Source organism: Astatotilapia calliptera, chromosome 15 (genome assembly GCF_964374335.1).
Source record: "Astatotilapia calliptera chromosome 15, fAstCal68.1, whole genome shotgun sequence".
NCBI lineage: Eukaryota > Metazoa > Chordata > Actinopteri > Cichliformes > Cichlidae > Astatotilapia > Astatotilapia calliptera.
This window is the reverse complement of record NC_137436.1, coordinates 14,017,529-14,040,445: the sequence shown is the minus strand read 5'-3', so window position 1 is coordinate 14,040,445 and position 22,917 is coordinate 14,017,529. Positions and strand designations below refer to the sequence as shown.

Here is a 22,917-nt window from a genome sequence, read left to right as displayed (position 1 = left end):
AGATACGCTTCCCAACCCCCTGAGCCACGGTCGCCCTTCAGATAAAAGATAAAACTGAGGTTATTCGCCAAACAAATCTCAGGAACATCGTATCTAACCAGAGACTTACTCCAGATGTTATAACCCTGGCCGGTTTCTGCTGAAGGGTTCTTGTGTTAAAAGGGAGTATTCATCCACACTTTCGCCACTGTACTTGCTCAAAGGGGGTTATGTAATTATTTGGGGTTTCTTTCTAATATTGTAGGGCAGGGGTCCCCAATCCCAGTCCACGAGGGCCGGTGTCCCTGCAGGTTTTAGATCTCACCCTGGGTCAACACACCTGAATCACATGATTAGTTCATTACCAGGCCTCTGGAGAACAAGACATGTTGAGATGGTAATTTATCCATTTAAATCAGCTGCGATGGATCAAGGACACATCTAAAACCTGCAGGGACACTGGCCCTCGTGGACTGGGATTGGGGACCCCTGTTGTAGGGTCCTTACTTTACACTAAAAAGTGCACTGAGGTGACTGTGGTTGTGAACTAGTGCTATATAAATAAAATTTCCACTGGATTATTCAAGTCCAGAACATTGAGAACATGGAGAAAGAAAAACTTTCTGGAAAAACTGAAGATGAAGTAGTTAAACTACAAGTAAAATAGCAATAGATAAAATTAAAGTCTTTGAAATTTTGCTATAGCTTGCACATTTTGTTCCTAGTTGTTATTGGAAATGCTGATTAAACACTGATAAAATGTTCTTATTCTTATCTTTCATTTCATATTCTCATTGCTTAACTGTCAATCTACTCTTACCAGTTTATGAAGAGATAAAATTAATATTGAGCAGAACTGAGTTAATCTTTTTCCTGCAGCCCTCTACAACAGTCCCAGTTTCCAATGTGCCCATTTTTTAAATGAATTAACACCTCAGCTTTAGAAATTCATGTAAAGCTTTGTCCTGATCTCCATATCTGAAGCTAATGTTGCATCTGAAGAAATTAAAAGATATGAATATTTATTCAAACTACAGTGACATTATCGGACAGTTCTGATGATCACTCTTGTAAGATACAGTTTAACATAGACAATTATTTTTGTGTAGTTTGACAGTTTTCCTAATTAATTAAGTTTGGATGTAAATAAAAAAAATCACAAAGCAATAAATCCAACATTTACAGACTGCATTAATGGATTTTATTAATGCTTCTCAGTCTATGCTGGAAGGTGAGTTTGAACAACATTTTACATGTTCTACATGTGTTTCTACAAAATAATCCATCTTCATTAATGGTGTAGCCGGTGTATCTGCTGAACTTATTGTTATAAATATTGAAAAGCTATTTATCCGTATTCTTTCCAAGAATGTGCTCTGAATGGATGGTAGTGTTTCCTATATACTTAGGCTTCACTCTTTGATGCTTTACTGTTGAAAGTGAAATGGAAGGTCAATCTCAAGCTTTCCATCTCTGACTGTCACGTGGGCTTGAACTTCCTCAGAAGCTTGCTGCAGAACCCCCTGAACCATATTATTGAACTCATATACTACATACATGAACACATTTATAATGTACTCGCACACCATGTTGAACTCCATAGCAGAGATCTGGTCAACTATGTTCTTTAGGACCGTGACAAAGTTACGATAGAGATAATTGATATTGCCAAACATTTCATCTAAATAATCTGACTTGAGAGAGTCTACAAATTCCTGCAATTTCTCAACAATAGCCTCCAGGGTCTCACCTATTTTCACTAGCATTGTGTCAAGACTCTCCATGTTTTTTACAAAATTCACCATTTCCTCAAAGATTTTCTTGGAAACTTTTTTGACTTGATCTATGATCTGCCCTCCAGTGACTGCATCACCAACCGGCATCTGCATTTTCACATTGCTCAACCTTTCAACAAAAAAGTTATAGGTGGCCTCCATTTTTTCATAGATAATCTGAATGGTTACTTCTAGCATAGCAGCAATGCTGCTAGATAGCTTCTTTAAGACCTCAGGGAGAGTGGTCGTCTCATCTGACCCAGGCACTTTGAACCTGGTCTCCCTTAAAACCTTAATGACAGCATTTAGGAAGACCTGGACAGTTTTCTGGTATTGTACAATTATGTTCCTGAAGAAAATTGACAGCTGGCTCATTTGAACATCATAATTGGTTGCAGCATTATAGACTTCATTGATGTGGTTAATGACAGAGTCCTTTAACATCTCCATGTACCCTGTGAACTGATACTTGTCAGTAAAGTCTTTGAATGTTGAAATTATGGAAGGAAGTCTCATCTTGATCTGAGAGAGTATTGCTGTGGGTGTCTCCATGTTGTAAACAATCTGTAGATTCATCTTGTCGTTATCCTTGGGAGTAGATCTGATGACCAAGATGTCAACATCAACCTCTGGGGCAGACTAGAAAAAAGAAAAAAGAAAACAAAACAAAAGAAAGTAACATTTAGTAACCAAAATCTTAATTTATCGTTGTACTGACATTCTTCTTTTTCTTCTCCTTCTTCAGCTGCTCCTTTTAGGGTTCGCCACAGTGGCTCATCTGCCTTCATACCATACTATCCTTGGGATCCTCTTCTGTGTCACCAGCCCTCTCCATGTCTTCCTTTAATACATTTATAAACCTCTTCTGAGGGCCTAGTCTCTGGCAACTGCATCTTTAACAACTTTTGTTCAATATATCGACTATCCCTCCTCTGTACCATCTCAATCCTGTCTCTAACTTTGTATGTAAACCACACAACCTGCGTTGCCCCTAAAAATCTTGACATCTACGGTCTATCTATTACCCATCTACACCTTGTTTTTCTTAACCCTTCCACTTGTCTCCTTCTCATTCACACACATGTGATCTGCGCACATCTCTCTGTCTAGCCATTTGATCTAGTGCCTTTCTTCCTTAGTGTCCATTGTATTAAAATGATCTTGCTAACAATACTTACAGGGTAACGGCCATAGACTTTTGCACTCATCTGGGATGGGACCGCACGACTGAACTGAAGGCCCAGAAGGCCAGTGGCTGGAGAAGATACTGAGGCACTGATACCATTGCTGTGTGTAGCATATTGAAGGTTCACATCAGTGAAAGTATGACTGGTGAAGTTCACGTTCAGTGCATGTTGTTGAACACTGGAACAAAAGGAAATATTGAAATCACAATTGCTCCTCATCTGTTGTTACATGCAAAAGATATAAAAATATGCAATTTACATATGAAAATATACAGTAAAGCATGAATTATAGCTTTGTGCATTTTCCTAAAATAACACATTTTAAAACAAACATATTGATTATTACCTCATAGCTTGCATAATGGCATGGTTGGCATTCACAGTCAGGTCAGCATGTGTCAGTGTGATTTGGCTAATCATGTTGAAAGCTTCATTCTCAAAGTTTACAGTAGAAGAAGCTATATAAAGAAATTGCATCAAATTTAGTGCTCAACAGTGCTTAAAAAAAGATAAAGACAGAAGTTTTTAGGGAATTTTAATCAACTCACCATCCATGTTGTATTCCAAGATCACAAAAGCAGAGGTTGCAGAGGACTTGGCAACTGCTCTGATGACAGGAGCACGGCTTTCTACTTCAGCTGCCATGCTTGTAGTGTACAGTGGGCTGACAAGCGTAGAATTAGTAAAGATGTGCTGCTTGGTAGCTGTTACTTCAACAACAGTCTTCTCAGAGAGAGCAAAGTCACCCATGTTGGTTGGCTGAGACACGTCAATGTTAATATCAACAGTCAAGGAGGCTGGTGCAAAATCCATTTTGGCTTGGGCAATATGAATCCCTTTGGTATTGAAGTTGAACAGGTTTGCCTCATTGTTGCCAGTATACGTCAGCACTGCATACAAATGGCTCATGGAGGCTTCAATGGAAAGATCCCCATTTACATCCATATCAATGACTTTGGTTGTACCATGGTTAAACTTGGTATCACTAATAACTTTAGAAGTTGAGCGCAGGGCGTCTTTATTCAGGAACACATTAGCTTTGTTATCTAGCATTCCATAAAGAAAGTAGTCTTCATAGACTGTGCCATCCATGTTTGCTCTAGTAGAGGACTCCAAGGAAATATAATCAGAGGTTCCTTCAAGCTTCAGACTGTGGTCTGCCTCAGCCTTTCCAACAGTTTTGATCACAGGAATATTCAAATTACCACTTATCCTCAAGGTGGAAATAGCATTTGCTTTGGTTTTTGTGTCTGCATCCAGTTTTTGGTTTGCTTGCATGTCTAGTATTGGCAGGGCAATATTTGCAACTGTTGCCACAGAGACTTCAGTATCATAAGTATCAGCGCTCAGAGTGATGGTGCTGTCATGAGTTCCTGCAATACGAGTGTTTTCTAGGGACAGGGAGTTAGCCATCTTGAATCCCCTCTTGGTGGTAAGACTAGTAGTGCCAGCAAGTTTGACTTGAAGGTCCTCAAACATAGAGGTTGTGGTAGCTTCAAGACGGAACACAAGATCATCTTCTGTATACATTCTGGCATTAGCAATCAGATTAATAATGGCAGACTTGACAGAGAGTTCTGTTATTAGATTGCCCACATAGGGAATTTGGATCAAGCCCATCATATCAGCAAGCGGGGCTGCCTTGCTTTTCTGGTAAACAATCTTAGTATTCACATCCAGAGACTGGTCAGTGGTAGTCAAAATGTTGTCCAATCCAGCCTGATCATACAAGTTCAGATCATTGATGGCAGGAGTATGAAAGTCAACAAAAGGCAGATCAATCTCAGGAATACTGATGGGGTATTTCAGAAAGTCAAGACTGGTCTCACTTTCCATGGCAGCGAAGATTCCAACTTCATTTACATTATTTTCAACAGTGAAGTTGTACAAGATTTTGTACTGGTTAAAACGAGTCAGAATGACTGTATTCATCTTTTGACTGTCAGGACTGATGTGGGCCAAGTAATCATTCTGTAGTTCTATTTTAGCAGTCGAAAATTCAAAACTGTTGACCTTAACATTTCCTTTGTTTTGAAAGTCAAAGAAAAACTCACCAGGGTGAGCTATAACGCTTATTGCATTGGAAAGTCTACCAGTGACTGCACCATAGAGTTCTGTGTCTTTGTTTGCTTTCAACTCAACCTTCATGTCATGAAGGTTTGCATATCCAGATGCAACAAGAAGACTGTTCTTAATAATTGGTGCTTCTGCTTCATTGCGAACATTAAACTTGAAGTAGGAAAATGTGCTAACTTCAGCACTAATATGTTGTTTCATCTTTAACATGGAACAGTCTGTGTCACCACTGAAAGATATGGTGACAATGCTGGGAGAAAATGACAACTCTAACTTGCTGTTGTGGCTGTCATCACCATTAAACGTTCCTGTATTGTCAGCTGTTAGAGTAAGTGTGTAGCCATCTTGGCGAACAAGTGATTTCTGTTTTAGAGCTACCTCATTACTGAGAATGACATTCTTGTCATATTGAATGTCCACTAAATGTGTGTATGTTGTATCAAGAGAAGCAGTCATTCCCCCTTCCCTAGCAATAAAGGCTGTGTTTACAAAGGTAGAAGTGTAAGGTCTAGTAGTGACCTTAATTCCAGTCTTTGCTTGGGCCTGAGCTGATAGGCCATAGAGAGTCACAGATGCCTGATGTTCAACTCCAAGAAAATTGTGCCTGAACTTTACTGTCTCTCCAAAGACAACGCGTCTCATTTTTGGGATTGCAATGCGAGCAGTGGAATCTAGTTTGTAATTGAGAATTTCAAAATTTGGAGAGTTTCCAATGGAAGTGAAAAATCCCTTGAATTGAGGCATCATTGCATTCTCAGTTGCGTTCTTAAACTCAGCAGATGTCTCCATTGTGTAGATGGGAGTCTGGAGTTTGAGTTCCCCAAAGAGTTTACCAAAAGATGGGACTACAATTTCAGTTGGAATGGTTGGAAAGCTTATTTCAGGGACTTGAAGAAACTTGGCAAGTTTTTCTGTAGGGACTTGTGGAATTTTGGGGAATGAGATCTGAGAAAGAGTGATCTCTGGGAGGGTTACCTCAGGGATGGAAGGAAAGTAGTTCATCGTCAAATCTCCAAAGAAAGCATCCATGTCAAACATGCTAATCTTAAAATTTACAATTAAATCAATAAGTTCAATAATTCTCTGCTTGATGTCATCAGTGGAGATTGTGGTGGCTTTAACAATGTGTAACCCAAAGATAGTGAACTCGGGGATGTCAAGCTGAGTTGGAATATCAAGGCTTGTAATTTTGTCTTTGACAAGTTGGGCAACTCTCTTAAGAGTATTAAACACAACTTCATCGAAGATATCCATTAGAGTTTTAAAAACTTCAGCTACTTTGATTTCTCTTAAGTGTTCTGAAAGGTCTCGAACAGACAATAACACCGTATTGACAAAATCTCTTATTGCCCCAAGAAGAATTTCATGTTTTCTAATAATCTCATTCATGATCTGTGCAGACAGATTAACAAACTCCTGGAAGTTTTTATAATCAAACGATTGAAGCTCTTCCACAATCATTTCAATAAACATGTTAATTTCCTGAATTATTTCTTTTACTTCATTTCTTTTCCAGTAGTGGATAGTAAACTCATGGCAATCCATTAAAAAACGATAAAAGTTTGTTATGACAGTAGCGAGATTAGTGATGGTTTCGTCAATCTTGATGTTTTTCACGACCTCCACAGCTTTATCTAAGATTGCTTGAAAATTTTTTTCAGCTTCAAGCTTTGCAATCAGTTCACTTAATTTGGAAGTTATTGTGTTAAGCTTATTTACAATATCAAAGTCCTGAATAATTTTCTGAATAAAATCTGTTATGTGGCTGACAATTTCCGTGGGAATGTAGCTCGTTAATAACTCGATATGAGCTTTTAAGGATGACGTGAAGCTCTTTAGCTCAGCAACAAAAATCTCCAATGTTTCTTTTATACCTCTGAGGATTGACTGTAGTTTGGCTTTGATTTCATCCTTGCCAGCAATATCATGTAGGAATGCAAAGCTGCTGCCCTTTAGTCTTTCCAAGTCAAAGACTTGAATGATTTCTCCTATGGTTTCAGTTGCATATTCAATAATGGGCTCGATATCATATTCCTCATTAAGGTTATTCAGCCATTCCTGGATTGCTTGAATGGTGGTTTCAGGGAAATTGCCACTAAAAATAGTTTCATTCACCGCATCAACAAAGTTCTGGATGTAAACAGAGAGATTAGCTAGTAGTTTCTTAATAGTAACATTTAGGTTCCTCAAAAATGTTTCCACATCATTCATGGAGATAGTATATTTCTGAATTAAATGACTGAAAAGCTCTTTCAGTTGAATTATCTTGTCTTCTATATTCAATTCAGTAAGTAGGTCACTTATATGTTGCGGGAAAGCCTCAACTTTAGCCCTTATATTATCATTGTTGATGTAGTGCTGCAGTTCATCTACAACATTCAAAAGAAATCCCTTGATGTGTTCCAGGAGGGCAAACAGATTTGGAATCTGAATTATGTGACTATCTGTGTTCTTGTCATATTTGAGTAAGCCAGAGACAGTGAACTCCTGGTTGTCTGTGGAAGCTGTGTTAATAATGTTTGTAAGGATTGTACTAGAAACCTCAATTCCAGTTGTCTCAGCAGTGTTATAAACATCTATGTTCTGATCAAAGGTGTGCTCATTCATTTTAGACTTGAATTTAAAACTAGTCCTTTGCTCTTGGAGTGACAAAGTAGTAATCATCTTGTTGTCAAATGTGGTCTCAAGGGAAAACCCATTATTCAGTTGATGGGTTACGGATGCCCTGCCTTCATTTGAGCTGGCAAGAGCCATGGGCTGAGCTCTAAAGAGAAACTTATTGTAGATCTGGGCACTCTCTCTTCCATAAATGGCCATATCTCCTTCAGCATTCAATATGGCATCCAAGTTGAAATCAAAAGGAGCAATATTGCAACGCACAGTGTGGCTTAAGCGCACCGGTTGTGAGTGAAAGCGGACATCATTGGTAATCATGGCAACAAGGCCGACAACTTCAACTTCAGTGTTGTGGTTCATGTGAGTTCCAAGGAATTTTCCAGTCGTGCTGCACTTTGCATTAGCACTCATGTCACCATAACTGATCTGATAGGTGTGCTTGAGCTCTTCTTCACCATTGTTGGCTTTCAAAACTCCACTCAGATCCATCTTGCCAAGCCCTACCTGCAGCTGTGCCTGATTAATAAAGTTAGCACTCAGGAGATTTAGATTGTTGTTAACATTTGAAGAAACACTGTGGGGGTTCAGGTCGAAGGTGATATCATGAGTGTAAGAGGCATAATCCCTTGCAGAGGCTTCAGCCTTTGAGTTGAAGTTAAGGCCGGAGAGAGTTAAGGTAAAATTGTTGGTGTTGTCAACCTTGATTTCATACATCGCAGCCCTGTTGGTAATGGCTAGAGTAGCTCTTGTAGCATCAACCTCGGCATCAAAGGTGTTTTCCATGGACAGCGGGCTATGGAGAGTAGTTGTTCCTTTTGTGGTGAAACCATCTTTATTCATTCTCAGAATGACCTTATGAGTAGCCTCATTTTCAAGAAGCTTCACATTGGCATCACTATTTATAGCCAGACCACTGACATCAAGAGAGGCGGTCAGCAAAGAGTAAACATGATTTTCAGAGTAGTCTGTGTTTGTTTCCATCCTCAAGATGACTTCACCAGCACCAGCAGAGGCTTCTATCTGATTTTGCATCTTCATGCCAAGAGCAAGGGCATTTGCAGCACATATCAGTTTCACTCTGCTATCTCTGATAGAAAGCTCAGCATTGTGAGTGATGACATCAAAGGCACTGGTTTTAGACGCAACTGAGACTTCCCCATTGATATAGGTTCCTGTAATTACATTCAGGGCCTTAACAAGTGTGGAATCTACCTGAAAATTAGAATCAAACTTTACTTCTGGCCTGAATGGGAAGATGGTTAAGGACTGGATTGAGAGAGTCTTGCCATAAATGGGTCCAGCTTCAAATGCCACCTGAAATTTGTTGTCAACAGACATTTCCTCATGGTTTATTCCAGCCATACCAGTGTGCTCTGTGACAACACTGAAACCAAGTGGACTTCTGGCTTCTATCTTGGTGTTTGTTTTCAAATTAATTGCATCAGAGATGATTGCATCTTCAACAATGCTAATCCTGGCTTCAACGAATTTGTGGGCCAAAGAACTTTCAAATTGGGCTTTGATGGAATCGGTAGTGGCGACTTTTCCAGAGCCTAGATTAAAAAAACACACACAAGGACAAAAAACAAAAAAAATGCTTAATTGCTGACTAATAACTTCAGAATCCCTATGGTGACTACTTTACCAGAAAAGATCCATTTGCTTGTATACAATATCCATATATACATCAAGAATCTCTTGAAAACTATTCCAACACAAAAAACAGCACTTCATTTGAACTACACATTAGCAACTTTAAATTTATCAGTGATCTTCAGTGTGAAGTACCTTCAAGCTTTATTGAAAGAATGTCAATTGGGGAGGTTCCTTTGATGACAAACTTGGCTGAGTAGCTTTGTGATTCATCTTGGTCTACGCCGAAAGCCACAGAGGCCTCTGTGTCATATAAGTTGCTTTTCATCACTGTTGAAACCTCAGCTCTACCAAACAAGGGAATAGATAGCATGATGCTCTCAGGAACAACAAACTCTGGGATGGAAATCTCCATAGAGGGGATTTCCAGTCCATACTGCTGTAGAGACAGGCCTGGTGTGGTCAAAGCTGGTGGGAAGTTAAGCTCTTCTGTTGACTTTCCTCCAAGTGGCACAGGGATAGCAATTGTGAAGCGATTATTGTTTATGTAATAGATGGCCGTTGCCTCACTATTAAAAAGATAAAAGTAAATATCTGGTTGTTTAGGGAGAAAAATTAGACAGTTTTAATATTTACCATGAGGTTTAACACACTTACGTATTCAGGAATAGTGTCTCTGGTAGGGAAATCTCTGGCATTTCAGGCAATCTGAAGTTCTGAATGTAAGGGAAATCAGCACCATACTTTTCCATGTAATTGTTTGCTGCCTAAAAACAGATAACCATTATTATATGCACTGTTACAAAATTTCCTCTAGGATTAATAAAGTACTATGTTTTTGAGTTCATGTTTTTTTTAAGAAAAACACTTGTATAATTGAGCAAATATGTATGTACCTCCACAAACTTCTTGAAGATATGACGAACTTTCATGTCAGTTTGTGCCACTTGCATGTCAAGAAGATCATTGCCATAATTTTTAATCAAGTCGCCTTTAGGCAACATGGTGGTCTTGGCATTCACATCCGACTTGACCTCAACCTCAATTTTTGTGGCATCTAAAATGATAAAGAAGAGAGCACTGAATAAAATCCAGAACAACTTTATGAGAAAAATCTAATTCAGATTGTTTATTTTAAAGATCATATCATAACCTGCATATAGCTATTAGAAATGGGTCACTCTGTCTTGATCATAGTTGCCTTTAAATGGTCAGTAAAACCATTTTTTAGGCTGCAATTATTAACTATGATGAAGTGACAGATATTTCTACCGATAGGAGGATGTCATTTTTCATACCTTGATACAAAAAAGCAACAATATGCAACTGTTAAATAACTTGTGATGGGACATTTAGAACACTGTAACTGAAAAAGCAATTTACCATATTTGATATTGATTTTCTGTTGAGAGTTGGCATCCATGACCTTGATTTCACTCTCAAGCTCCAGTTCCACTTCTTCATCACGTTTCATTGTAGCTGTGACAGTAGCATCAGCACTGATTGATGGGACCACAAGTTGGACTTGGAGCATACCTTCCTTCATAGCCTTCAGACTGAAAGAACATATACATCTTGCTGTTAATGATAGCAGTGAGATTAAAAAAAAATATGTGTGTGTGATCTGTAGTTGCTTTCTTACTTGGCACGACCAACCAGGGAGAGCTGAAGAACATTTTTGTTTAAAAAATTGAGAAAGATGGCGTGAGTTCCTCTGCCCTTTGTGTTTCCATCCACAACACCCAGCCTAACTCCAGCCTCCACATCGTAGTCGGGGATCTGGATGTCGGCACTGATGACATGCCTCCTTCTGTTATATTTCATGACTGCTGTGGCTTCTGTAGGCTCTGCACCTGTTGTTGACCAATTGAATGACTAAAGTTACAGTTACATCCATAATTTGTTGGACAACAGAATGATGGAAAGAGAAAAGTATGGGAAGGAAAGAAAAAGCTCCAAAGCATGCCACATAATATGTAAAACCTATTGGAGGCAATGTTATGGGACAGGTTTGCAGGGTTGCCACTGATTGTACAGGTCTTCACAGTGCAAGTGGATGATTACAGTTATGGTAGTTTGTCCAATCAACTTTGAGCTGTTGAAAATGGAGGATTATGTACGACAACCTCTGCAATTTCTAAGCAGTTAATGCAAAACTTGTTAAAACCCTTTGAATTAAAGCATTCAAATTTAAAATCCACTGTGGTGGTGTAAGAAGACAAATTTATAAAAATGTTGTCTTTGTCCAAAAAATTATGATTTAACTGTAAACAAATCAAAAGGAAAAAAAATCAAATATTGTACATTACCGTCAGCTTTTAGAATAAACTTCAAGGAATCAACTTTCTGCCGGTCATTGTCTCCCTCGCTGAGGAGTTCATAGGCAATAGTGGCTGTGTACTCGGAAACTTCACCAGTTGGGTGCAGCTCCACAACATATCTGTTAGGTTAAATGGACAGTATTTATTTATGAAATAATTACATTTAAGACACAGTTATTTTCTGTTGGTTAAGAATATTTTACAAACTTGCTGTCTCCAGTGAGGGGGAAGTAGGGCACTGTCTCCTGAGAGGAAGCGTCAATGTATTGCAGAGCAGTGCAGTATTTCATTCCCACAAAGGCAGGACTACACTCACTAACATCAACCTTGTCCCTCACCATAGGAGGGATGGTCTTCACCTCTGATCCCGTCACAGCCACAAGGTTGTTTCTAAGTAGGAATTGTAGCAAAGGAAAAATATAATTCTGTCCTAAATGAATTTAATCAAAGATACATATAAACAAAGCTTTGTTTATTTTACTTTGACAAACATTGGCCAGTTTATAATTCAAGATAAGATTTAATCAGCTGTTTTCTCTGCATTCATATTGGAGAAAAGTTACATAATATATAAAAGGTCTAGCTCTCGCTTACGTAATTTTGATGAGCTTTGTTGGACTTGTTGGAGCAGGGATGGTCAGCTTAATATTATCACGACCAAAGGTGATCTTGGCATTCAGGCCACTCTCATGGAAAATGTTGGTGTGCATTTCTAATCCAGAGTTGACATATTCAGGGATGTGAGAGCCAATCTGAGTTGCAAACTCAATACCAGCAGAGGGCATGAAGGTCACTTCACTCTGTGTGGAAACAGGAGAAAGGTTAACACCTGTGATGATGTGGTGAAAAAAAATGACAGGTGGCATTTAAATATATTTATGGAGGATTACCATGTCACGAGCAATCCTCAGTCCACCCTTGATACCGGGTGTAAAAGTACCAGAGAGTGCAATCCTCAGAGGCACACCGGTGACAGTAGGCAGGAAGAACTCATTGTCCATGAAGATGTAGTGGGCAAAGATTGTGTTGTCAGAGTTCACCATTAGTGCTCTAATTAACTGTGGAAAATAAAAACACACGTATAATAGAATCTTTAAATCATTAGCAATTGATTGCTCACTGTGAATGTCCTTTAACTTTATCTTACATCAGTTGGGAACATCTTTAACATGTTGTTGACCATCGTAGCAGCAGAGTAGGCTATCTCCTCCATTTCATTGGTCTTCAGATATCCCAGCTCATTTCCCAAAAGTCTCAGATAAACCATTGCCTCTGGAGACTGCATGGTCTTCAGCTCTCTCACCAGTTTGTTGAGATTTTGTCCGATCTCCTTCATCAGGTTCTAGGAGGCCAAAATATAGGCAAACAATTTAAAAAGTTACCCACTGAAAGAGTTCATAATTAATTTAAAGTCTGACTAACGTAAAACAGATTGCTCTTCAATTCAATTCAGTTCAATTTTTATATAATGCCTAATCACAGCAGCAGTGGTCTCAAGGTGTATTGTAAGGTATTATAAGGTGGAGACCCTAATATAGAGAAACTCCAGTAATCGAACAACCCCTTTGAGCATGCACTTGGCTAAAGCGGGAAGGAAATCTTCCCTTGTAACCGGAAGAAACCAGGCCCAGGAAAGAAGAAATAAGTGTATAAACTAGTGTTTCAGCATCACTCTGGGGCAGGATTTTCCTATTTTTTTTAATGATCTTGCACTAATGTAAGAAAGAAGTCCTACATATTTATTTAATATACAGACTGAAGGACATATCCTTGTTATAAATTACCATAAGAGTCCTCAGTGTCACTGGAGGTCAATGCCATTCATGCAGTTATCTTATTAGAGACCATTTTTCTAAGGTTTTTAAGTTTTACATCAGTTTAGAAGTAGGGAATGGATAGAAAGAGCTGGGTATCATCTGCATAGTAATGAAAATGTATGCTACACCTAAGAGGAGCAATGTAATGTAAACAGAATTGGTCCTAGCATGGAACTCTGTAGAATTCCGTAATTTACCTCAGCGTGTGAGAAGACTCCCCATTTACATAAACAAATTGGAATCTAATAGATATGATTCAAACCACTGTGGCACAGTACCTTTAATTCCTACAGAATGCTGTAATCTTTTTAATACAACACTGTGCTCAACAGTATCAAGGGGTATAGGGATGGGGTGGAGAGAACAGGAGGAGAGAAGATGCAGATATGTGTGTAGACCAGAGATGGGCGTTAACGCGTTACTGTAATCCGATTACTTTTTTCAAGTAACGAGTAAAGTAAGGGATTACTATTGCAAAAAGTAATTAGATTACTGTTACTTTCCCATAAGCACACTGCGTTACTGCGTTACAGCGTTACTAAAACCGTGATTTTTTTTGTTGCGAGAATATCTCATTACAGTGATATAAGCGAGTGCGACGTTCGTGATAACAGCTGTGTGCAGATCAACAATGGATCATATATCGAGTGTGGGAGAGAGTATGAGCATGCAGCGTTTAAAGCGTGGAAGTACTGACCTTATTTTGAGTTTGATTCCACAAAAAGTGACAAAAACATTAGTGTCTGTTGTGCCTGGGAAGAAAACTTCTTTTTACTGCGAAAAAACCCCCTAAACTTCCAAGCAAGCACTGAGTGCGCTACGACGTAATGGGAAATTCACAGAGAAACTCGCGGATTCTTCAACTGCCTGCAGCGGCACACCTGCACCAGGGTAAACCTCCGCCTACCCCACTCCTGCTTTACAGGTGAAAATAGAGCAACAGGACCGCTGAGTCTTTGATTTTATTTATTTTCTGTTGTGTTTTACTTGCATCTATTTGAAAGAGTGAGTGTAAACACAAAAAAATATTTTATTTTATTTTATGTGCTGGAATGTGCAGAAAATAGGTTTAAATGTTAAACAAATTTCTTCCAGTCAGAGAATGTTGCATATAATTACAATTTTTAAAAGATTAAAACTAATAAAACAAGTTTTAAAAAGAGACTTTTCCATTTGATTACATTTTATATGATGGATTATGCAGAAAAAGTAGAATTGGGCTGAAAGATCTATCGCTTTATCACCTATTCAGGTTGTAAATCGTGTTTTTAAAAAGTAACTAAGTAATTAATTACTTTTGAAAATAAGTAACCAGTAAAGTAACGGGATTACTTTTTGGGGGAAGTAATGAGTAATTTGTTACTGATTACTTTTTTCAAGTAACTTGACCAAGACTGGTGTACACTGCAATTCTACTTCCTGGTCTAAATTCTGCATAGTCATGTTTTTGGGGATTTAATACATTTAGCCAGATTTCTAGAAATCAGAGTTGCTTTGTCTGAAGCGGGATGGATGCTATCCCTTCTAACAAGACCAGGTATTCACCAGAAAGTTTCTTAATTGTCTATAAAACGCACGTTGTTATATGGACACCACTCAGATAGAGGGCAATTTAAGGACAACATGTAGCTAAACATGTCACTCCTAATCTGATTGGGGAGGGAAACAGAGAAAGCTAGAGTCCAACATGTGTTAGCAACGTTACACACCAGATGTCAAATTTATGGAACTGGGAGTCAATAAATTATAATTTTACTGAGTCTACGTTTGTCTTTAGAGAGCAGTTTCAGGGTTCCTTCAATGTCGCCTGCTCTTGCCCCAGGAAGATAACTGACTATTGCTGCAGGTGTCTCTAACATCACACTTCTCAAAACAGATTCACCAATATCCACAGTTTGTTCCTCAACGTGTGTGTAGGTTTCTGTTTAGGATCAAGTTTCCTCCTCGTGGTCCCCTAGCCAGCCTGTTTTCTATGGCTGCTCGGGACAGTCGGCTGGGGGAGGGCGAATGGTGGCTAAGCTACCCTCACCTGCACTGACTGCTGGGGCCAGGCTAGCTACAGGGTTTTCTAGGTTGTGGTGAAAGGTGTCCAACTGAAGTACCTGTCTATTTATCCGGTCCGCCTTGAAAGCAGGGATCACGTTCTGCATGACCTCGCGGATCCTTTGTGGCATGTTGTCAGACACAAAATACATAGTCTGCATGGCAGTGTCAGGGAAGAATCCATTTTCTCCAAACAAAGCTTCAACAGTTGGCTCAAATCCTGTCCCCTCCATACCGATCTTCAAAGGTGACAGATTTATTCTGTTAAACCGAACATTTCAAAACAGTGTCTCAATTTGCAGTAAATGGCCCAAAATCATTACCTCCACCATGTCAATGTCATAGCCAAATGCCTTGAGAGTCATTTCAAGCATGACCTCCTTAGGCAGGTAGCTTGTACCCTCAAAGATCATATTGCCCTCCAAAGATCCAAACTTATAGTTGCGAGAGAACTTTGTGGGGTCCATAATGGGCCCAATCTCATTACCCTGAATGGCATCCTGAAGCTTATGTCTCAGCCTGTAGAAAAAAATAGTCGAGTTATTGTCACCGAATTAGAATAACAACTTTCTAATTACCAATAATTCTCACTTACGCTTGAGTCTCTGACCCAGATGAGGACAAAATGTTGGTAATGTGGGAGATGACAAAGCTCTTGACTTGTTGGTCCTGTATATTGGGCAAGGCATTCTGCACCCGGGCAAGTTCACTTAGCTGAGGATTTTTCATAAGTACCAGATATGCAGCAATACGTTTTTGCATGGGACTAGTGCTGTCCAGAAGAACCTGCATAAACTCCTCTCTGCCCTGTGCCCAAAGTACATAAAAAAAAATTAGTGTAAAAAAATAAATAAATAAATAAATTATATGGGTCTGACTTGAAAGGACACCAAATTTAATGACATGCTGCATTGGTAGAGTGTTGGTTAAAAGTTTACATGTACTCGTTATTGGCATGAATGTCACAGTAATTTGGGACGTAATGCTTTCTTTGAAATGTTCTTTTTCCAGGGTGGAATGAATGTACAACATACATCTTTCAAGTCTTTAAAAAACAAGATTTGGGGACACAAATTTGAATTTATTTCAGATTTTCTATTATCTACACAGGATCAAACATATGCATACAAGTATAAATACACCCCAATAAATATTTGATTAAATGTCCCTTAGAAAGATGCACCTCAAATATACTTTTGGTAGTTTATTGGCATTTAAAGGAATCATTAAACTCATAAAATTAACATGACATTCATGCCCATGATGTAGAAAGACAAAAGAGATGAGTAGAATTGTGAAGAAGTGCTCACAGTGTATGTATCCCAACTCATTCTGAGTAAGGATATTTTTAATTACAGAGATATTGCACAGATGAAAGCAGAAAGAGGTCTGAGATATTTGTCTAATATTCACACTGAAGGACATATCCTGGTCAAAAGGTAAATTCAGGAGAAAACATTACAAGTCATGTGTCATCTGGCTTTATCCATAATTAAGCTGGGTGTCATCTGCATAGCAATGAAATTGTATGTAGTGTTGTCTAATAATGTTATCCAAGGGAAGCATGTATGTTGTAAGTTCGCACAGAACTTTGTCGAATTTCATAAAAATTTCATTTAATACTCCTGCTATGTGATAATTTTTATAATACATTTTTGTTATCAGTGATATCAGATGCTACACTGAGTTGCAACTCTTCACTAGTGCTCTATCTGTGCTTTGTTGCACGGTAAATCTTGACTGAAATTCTTCAAATAAACAATTTCTGCAAGTGATTAGGTAACTATTTGAGAACTACTTTTTCAAGAATTTCTAAAATAAACTTTTTAAAAAATAGGTTACCTCCTCAGGGAGAGGGGTCAGCCTGTACACTTGAATTGCAGCTTGTTGCACGGCCAGAGAAGCTGTTGGTTTGTTCACACAGTTGATCACAGCAGTCCTGAGTGCTGGACTAGCAGGTACCACAGCTGGAGCCATGTTTCCAATAACCTAAGATAAAAAGTAAAGCAAATAATCAACACATGAAGAAGAATAAAAATTCATGCATGCTTCAACATGCTCTACAGGTGAGATTATGATATCTTGTTTTGTAATGGGCAATTTTAGCGTGTTGCTCCAAAGGATCTACCCTTTAAATGTATATCATTGATTTCTGTTTATTTTGCTATAATACATGAAATCTGTGTCTGTGTGTGTTTGCTTGCTTCTGTAGTCGCGAACTCCTCCAACACAATCAGGAGTTGAGAAAACAAATAGGCAGACAGGTACAGCTGAGAACCCTAAAGGTTCAATATCAGATGTTACATTGTAATCATTGTTGCCTAGCAACCACCTAGCTAATAAAAACATTGTATCATCAAGATTCAATATGTATTGATATATTTTTGCTTCAAACAATCATAATTATCATAAAAGTAATTCTCTAACTTTATTTCTACAGTAACAGTATTTTAGTTTGAAGTTATGGGCAGAATACTTACCCTGAGTGTCATAAAAGTTTTGTCTTTGTCTCCAGAGCAATCACCCAACTGGGAAGCCATGAACTCCGCAACAGAGTGAATCTCAGGAATTTGCCTTCCTTCAGACTTGTAAAACCTGTTAAAAGAAAAAACACAATATTTAGCCTCTAAAAGTATTTCACAAAGAAAGAACTAGTAAAATATTATTGATAAATCTTCCCTTGAATAAAGTCTGATTTAATTTGCTTACCTCTTTACAACATTGCTCAGAGCATACATGACAGGCTTGCTGGGTTTGTATTTGGCCATCTCGAGCATATCGTGGATCAAGAGTGCAGAAGGATTGGACACGAGTCCCAAAGCAAAGACAGTCGCATCAACCTCAAGAGCGTTGGTGTCAAAGGTCCTGAGGATCTTCATGATGGCACTGCTGCATTCAGGCGTTCCACATTGAGCCAGTACCTGGTAGGTGAGGACTCGGGATACCGCAAGAGCCTCAGGGAGTGCCGCGCTCAAGGTTTCTGTTTTCATTCCACGGACCGTTGAGACAAGCTTGTGGAACAGGGGAGCTCTCTTCTCACCCTCGTTCTCAGACAGAGTGTCCAGTTCTCTCAGGAGATTCAGAACTGCATCTTTATCCTGTACAAAACTCTTGTCCTCAACAGCCTCCATGTGGAGATCCTTGACAATGACACCTTAGCAGACAAACAAAAAGATTATCATGAGTCTGCACTACATTGTGGTTATAACAAATCAAAACAAAGCAAATTAAACAGAAAAGGCTTACCGTGAGCAAAGATTCTGTCATTGTGAGGAGAAACTTTAACCACGGTGAGCTCTTGCTTTCCGACATTGGCAACTCCATATTCTCTCCTTAAATATAGAAAACAGGGATAAAAACAAAACAAATGCATATCCCTGTGTGTACTTACATAGCAGAGCATTCAATAGAGTCTAGTACAAGGTTTGACTTACTTATATGAGAAGGGAATGAGGATGTGGTTCTCGGTGCAGGACCCAAAGGTCATGTGTTTTTTCTCATTGTCAAACCTGTAATTGCAGGTTTGGGAGCTTCTGATCAGCTGAGCAAGAGGGTAGTGCTTAAAAGTTATAGATGAGGATGTTAGCATTGTGGATATTTGTGTTGGCACATTTTTGTGTAATCTTTTGCAAAAGTAAAGGCATTACAATTTTTTTTTTTTAAAAGATACTCAATTCGGCTTTTCTTTCCATTATAGCTCAAATTTAACCACCAGTGTGTTAAGACACATTAATACCACAGTACAACGAACAAAGGTAGAGTTTCTCTTTTGATTTGTCATAGTGTTTAAAGTTTTCAGCTCACAGCTTGTCTTTGGGTGCCTTACCATGCCGGTGATAAGAGCCAAGGGGCTGGTGTGATCTCTCATTGGGACAAATTTGTCACATCTGGACAGATCCCTGTTTAGGCTGACATCAGTTGCAATGTCTTCTCTAGCATTGACTGTGTAGTGGGTCTTGCAGTTGCCGTGAATTGTAGGCTGCAGCGAATATGGTAAAGATTAGAGGAACTAAATAAAGATGTATAATATATGATTACGAAACCATTTTTAATAAATATAAAATGTGGTTTAATGTTGTTAAAGTGTTGTACCATATTCTTGTTCTTGTCTTCTTCCAGCACAGGAACAGCCAGTGCAGAGATGATACCCCTCTTAAAGTTCAGGACAGTTGTTGTTTCACCATCCTCAGGGTACAGTTTCACATCATACAAACCCTCAATCACGACCCTCAGGGGATACCTTTAAAAAACAGTGCACAGTCTCCAAATATACCACTTTTTTTTTTCAATGGTTTAAATTATCATGGAGAAATTACATACTTTTCCATTTCAGCAGCAAAGGCATCAGAGCTGGGGCTGTTGGCAAACACAGGGTTACCCTGTGTGTCCGTGTCAACGACTTCACTCAGCCTGCAGCCAGTAGTGCGCACAATGAAACTACAAGTCTGAGGCACTTCAATTTCAACCTGTGAGAGGAGGGAAATTTCTTTTTCTGAAATACATGGATTGGAAAGGGGAAAACTGATGATTTAGCATCATCGTGAGGTGTTTCTCATACCTTGCAGGAAGCCTTGTGTCCATTCTTGAGATGTGAGGCTCCGTTGATAGCATTCAGAGATTCAGCTTCATATTGGTATTCATACTTGTGTAGGCTCTTGTACCTTTGAGACACTAGGAGAGATGAGATTAGAGTAATGAGAAATCATTTATTAGTTATCTTTTGGAAACTACTGCTACAGTGCAAACTTGATGTCAACATCAAAATGAACTTACAGAGACAGGTTGGTTGATCCCGATCTTGTGCAACTGGAAAACAAAGATTAATCATTTGCTTTAGCACCTGTAATACAACTAAAACGCAGTGCACTACAACTTAAACCCATCTACCAAGCCTAATAATAACCTAGCAAGGATTTACACATAGGTGAGTACCATCAGATGTTTTGTGTTTTCCCAATTTTTGTACTTGTTGCATGTTTTTTTTAACCTTCATTCAACAATTCTGCAAAGACTACAGTACACTGATATCTATTGCAACCTTTTTAACGCTGTAAAAAATACTCTTTTAAACTGAAAGAATTTAGGAACTACTCACAAGTCAAGGCAGATGTACTGAGGAGCAGCAAAAGGCAGAGCTTTGAGTCCCCCATGATTGGTTCGTTGAAGCCCCCTCCTTTTGGGTCAACGAGCACTCCGAAATGAGACTGATTTTTTTGTACTTCAGCTTGAGACTTTTATACTCTCAGGTGGGCCCTGTTGGGAGACTGGGAGGCACAGACAATTCTTTGAATGCTCAAAGTCCACCCGACCCTCTTGTGTGTGGAGGGACAAAGGCAAAAGGGTTTAAAACACACTTAGAGCTAAAAGACGAGACATGGAAAACGGATGTATTGTGTTAAAAAAAATCTTCTTTTATTAATGTGGTTTGTCATTCACTGATTGGATATTAAGGGTTAGTCTTAAGAGATCATCTAATAGCTACTAATTAGTTTTCGCGTTGTTTTTATTTTTCACGCTGTTACATTCTTAATAGTGTGCTAATAACCCACCACCAACAATTCATATTATTTCTTACACTTTCCAGTTAGTGATTGTGAATGCGTATAAAGGCATAGATTTAATGAGCAATTCTACACTCTAAAATACTCCAGTTGATTCATAGACAGAGAGATTGCACACATTAAAATTGAAAAAATTGAAGATTAAAAAGGTAGCATTAATTGTCTAGTGTTACTTGCTTCATTTTTAGGCTACAGTGATTGGTAAAAACTGCCGTAAAAACACTTAAGTTAGCAAAAAATCTTAGATTATATAACATAATAAATGCACTCCTGTACATATTTGCACTATACACATTGTTTAAAATGGCAATGTTGCTTTACATTTACTTTTTACAGTCAAAAACCAACCAACCAACCAACAAAAATAATAATACTTACAGCGTAATGAAGTTAGATGCTTGTTTTTCTGCTCCACAGCCCAAAAATGACAACAGCAAAAACATTTGCAGACCTTGATTTGGGTTGGGACACTGAACTTTGAGCTACAAAGTTTCAAAGGTTCCTGCAAAATTTGATTAGTTGTTTGAATAGGGTCTGCTATTCTGTTTGTGGCATGAAAGGCACATGCAATAAATAAACAGCAATAACCTTGAGCTGTCTTAAGCATTATTATTATTTTTTGTAAATGGTGTTTACTTCAATCATTTATATTGCACTATATTAAACATTTCCCATTACTATACAAATACTTGAAAACATGAAATTGTCTTTTTTTTAATTTGTGCACTGATCTCAGAGTTACATCTAAACATTGTGTAATGGTCTGTTGCAATATATATCCTGATCAGTACTTTTTGTTGGATGCTGATAATGTTTGAACTAACACAGAGTCCAAAGGGAGCTTAAAGCGAACACTTTTGTCCTTTTCCATTTTAAATTTAAAGCTTATTTATTTTTTCTTTTGTAATAACAATATTCTAACTGAATTAAACTATATGATCTTCTAAGTTGCAAGTTTTCTGTGTAAAGTCCTGTTAAGTACTTGAGACTGGACTTTTTCTAGCTGTTCAGCAGTTAAACAACATGAATCACCAAAACAATTCTTAATGTAAGTCTGTGTACTTTAAAAAGGTTACCAATGTATATATAAGTAACAGTACTCAAACTATATAACCTTATAAAACATATTGGCTAATATTTGAAATACTTCAAATATTTAGTGGTAGCTGTTTCTGGTGTTTTTGCACAAAACCAGCAACGCACACAACAGTAATATGGCAAATAGAAAAATTCATTCTTACTAATGTCACTGTTTTTAATGCAAAATACTCTTATGTTTACATTATTATAAATTCCCCATTTTCTTTAATCCAGTGTGTCTTTGTCTTAGTTTAATGTTCTGCAGGTAACAGGGACTTTATAATTAACCATTCCATTCATTTCTTTGTTTTTTAATCAGCTTCTGGAGTCTGCATACTATATGGAAGATATAATCAGGTCAAGAACGAGACAAAGAATTCAGAGAAGGAAAACACCCCAGAGTCATCAGAGGATGAATAAACCGATTTTGGTCTCTTTAAAATCAGATGAGTACCAAATAATAATTAAAAAATACGAATAAATAAAACTGAATCTAAACTCTGTGACCCAGGTGTATGCAGTTAGCCGCAAGTACTATTGCCCAACCAATTTTTTGGCATAAAGGTCGATACCACTGGAGATATTTTGCAAGTACTGTTAAACCTTGTTATGTATTTCTTTCTTTCTTTTAAGATGTTACAATGTAGTCTAGGATCCTGTTAGTGAATCAATTTTCCCAATAAACAGTATGGATTGAGGTACTTAGTAGTTTTCAACATAAGCTTTGAATGTTGTAATGATCACTCCATCAGTGTATTCAGAAAATATCAGGTCTTCTTCCACAGTAATACATTTTGGGGGAAAATTCATCTATCAGTATCTTTGTGGGGGTGTAATAGTTAAGAGGAAACGATGTGGCCACACTTGGT

General features: G+C 38.2%; 1 protein-coding gene across 1 annotated transcript; it reads right to left on the bottom strand.

Moving 5' to 3' along the window:
- Nucleotides 1–1,157: 1,157 nt before the first annotated feature.
- Nucleotides 1,158–21,422, bottom strand: apobb.1 (apolipoprotein Bb, tandem duplicate 1). Its single transcript, XM_026194212.2, has 29 exons — nt 21,347–21,422; nt 20,503–20,671; nt 20,181–20,213; nt 19,966–20,078; nt 19,728–19,873; nt 19,500–19,647; nt 19,234–19,386; nt 18,842–18,966; nt 18,654–18,739; nt 18,117–18,561; nt 17,888–18,002; nt 17,250–17,396; nt 16,003–16,214; nt 15,731–15,926; nt 15,467–15,646; nt 12,695–12,889; nt 12,438–12,605; nt 12,142–12,347; nt 11,755–11,937; nt 11,536–11,666; nt 10,869–11,079; nt 10,610–10,782; nt 10,123–10,283; nt 9,884–9,993; nt 9,422–9,795; nt 3,490–9,186; nt 3,288–3,399; nt 2,933–3,119; nt 1,158–2,393 (listed from the first exon to the last, which is right to left on the bottom strand). The coding sequence occupies exons 2-29, from the start codon at nt 20,555–20,557 to the stop codon at nt 1,407–1,409; spliced, it is 11,049 nt and encodes a 3,682-aa protein (XP_026049997.2). The 5' UTR covers nt 20,558–20,671; nt 21,347–21,422; the 3' UTR covers nt 1,158–1,406.
- Nucleotides 21,423–22,917: the final 1,495 nt, after the last annotated feature.

Coding starts and splice junctions, on each gene's coding strand:
- apobb.1 (XM_026194212.2), bottom strand. CDS start 20,557: ATGGGGGACTCAAAGCTCTGCCTTTTGCTGCTCCTCAGTACATCTGCC. Junction 18,967..19,233: donor TGGCTCTTATCACCGGCATG/GTAAGGCACCCA, acceptor ATAACTTTTAAG/CACTACCCTCTTGCTCAGCT. Junction 3,120..3,287: donor GCCATTATGCAAGCTATGAG/GTAATAATCAAT, acceptor CTTTTGTTCCAG/TGTTCAACAACATGCACTGA.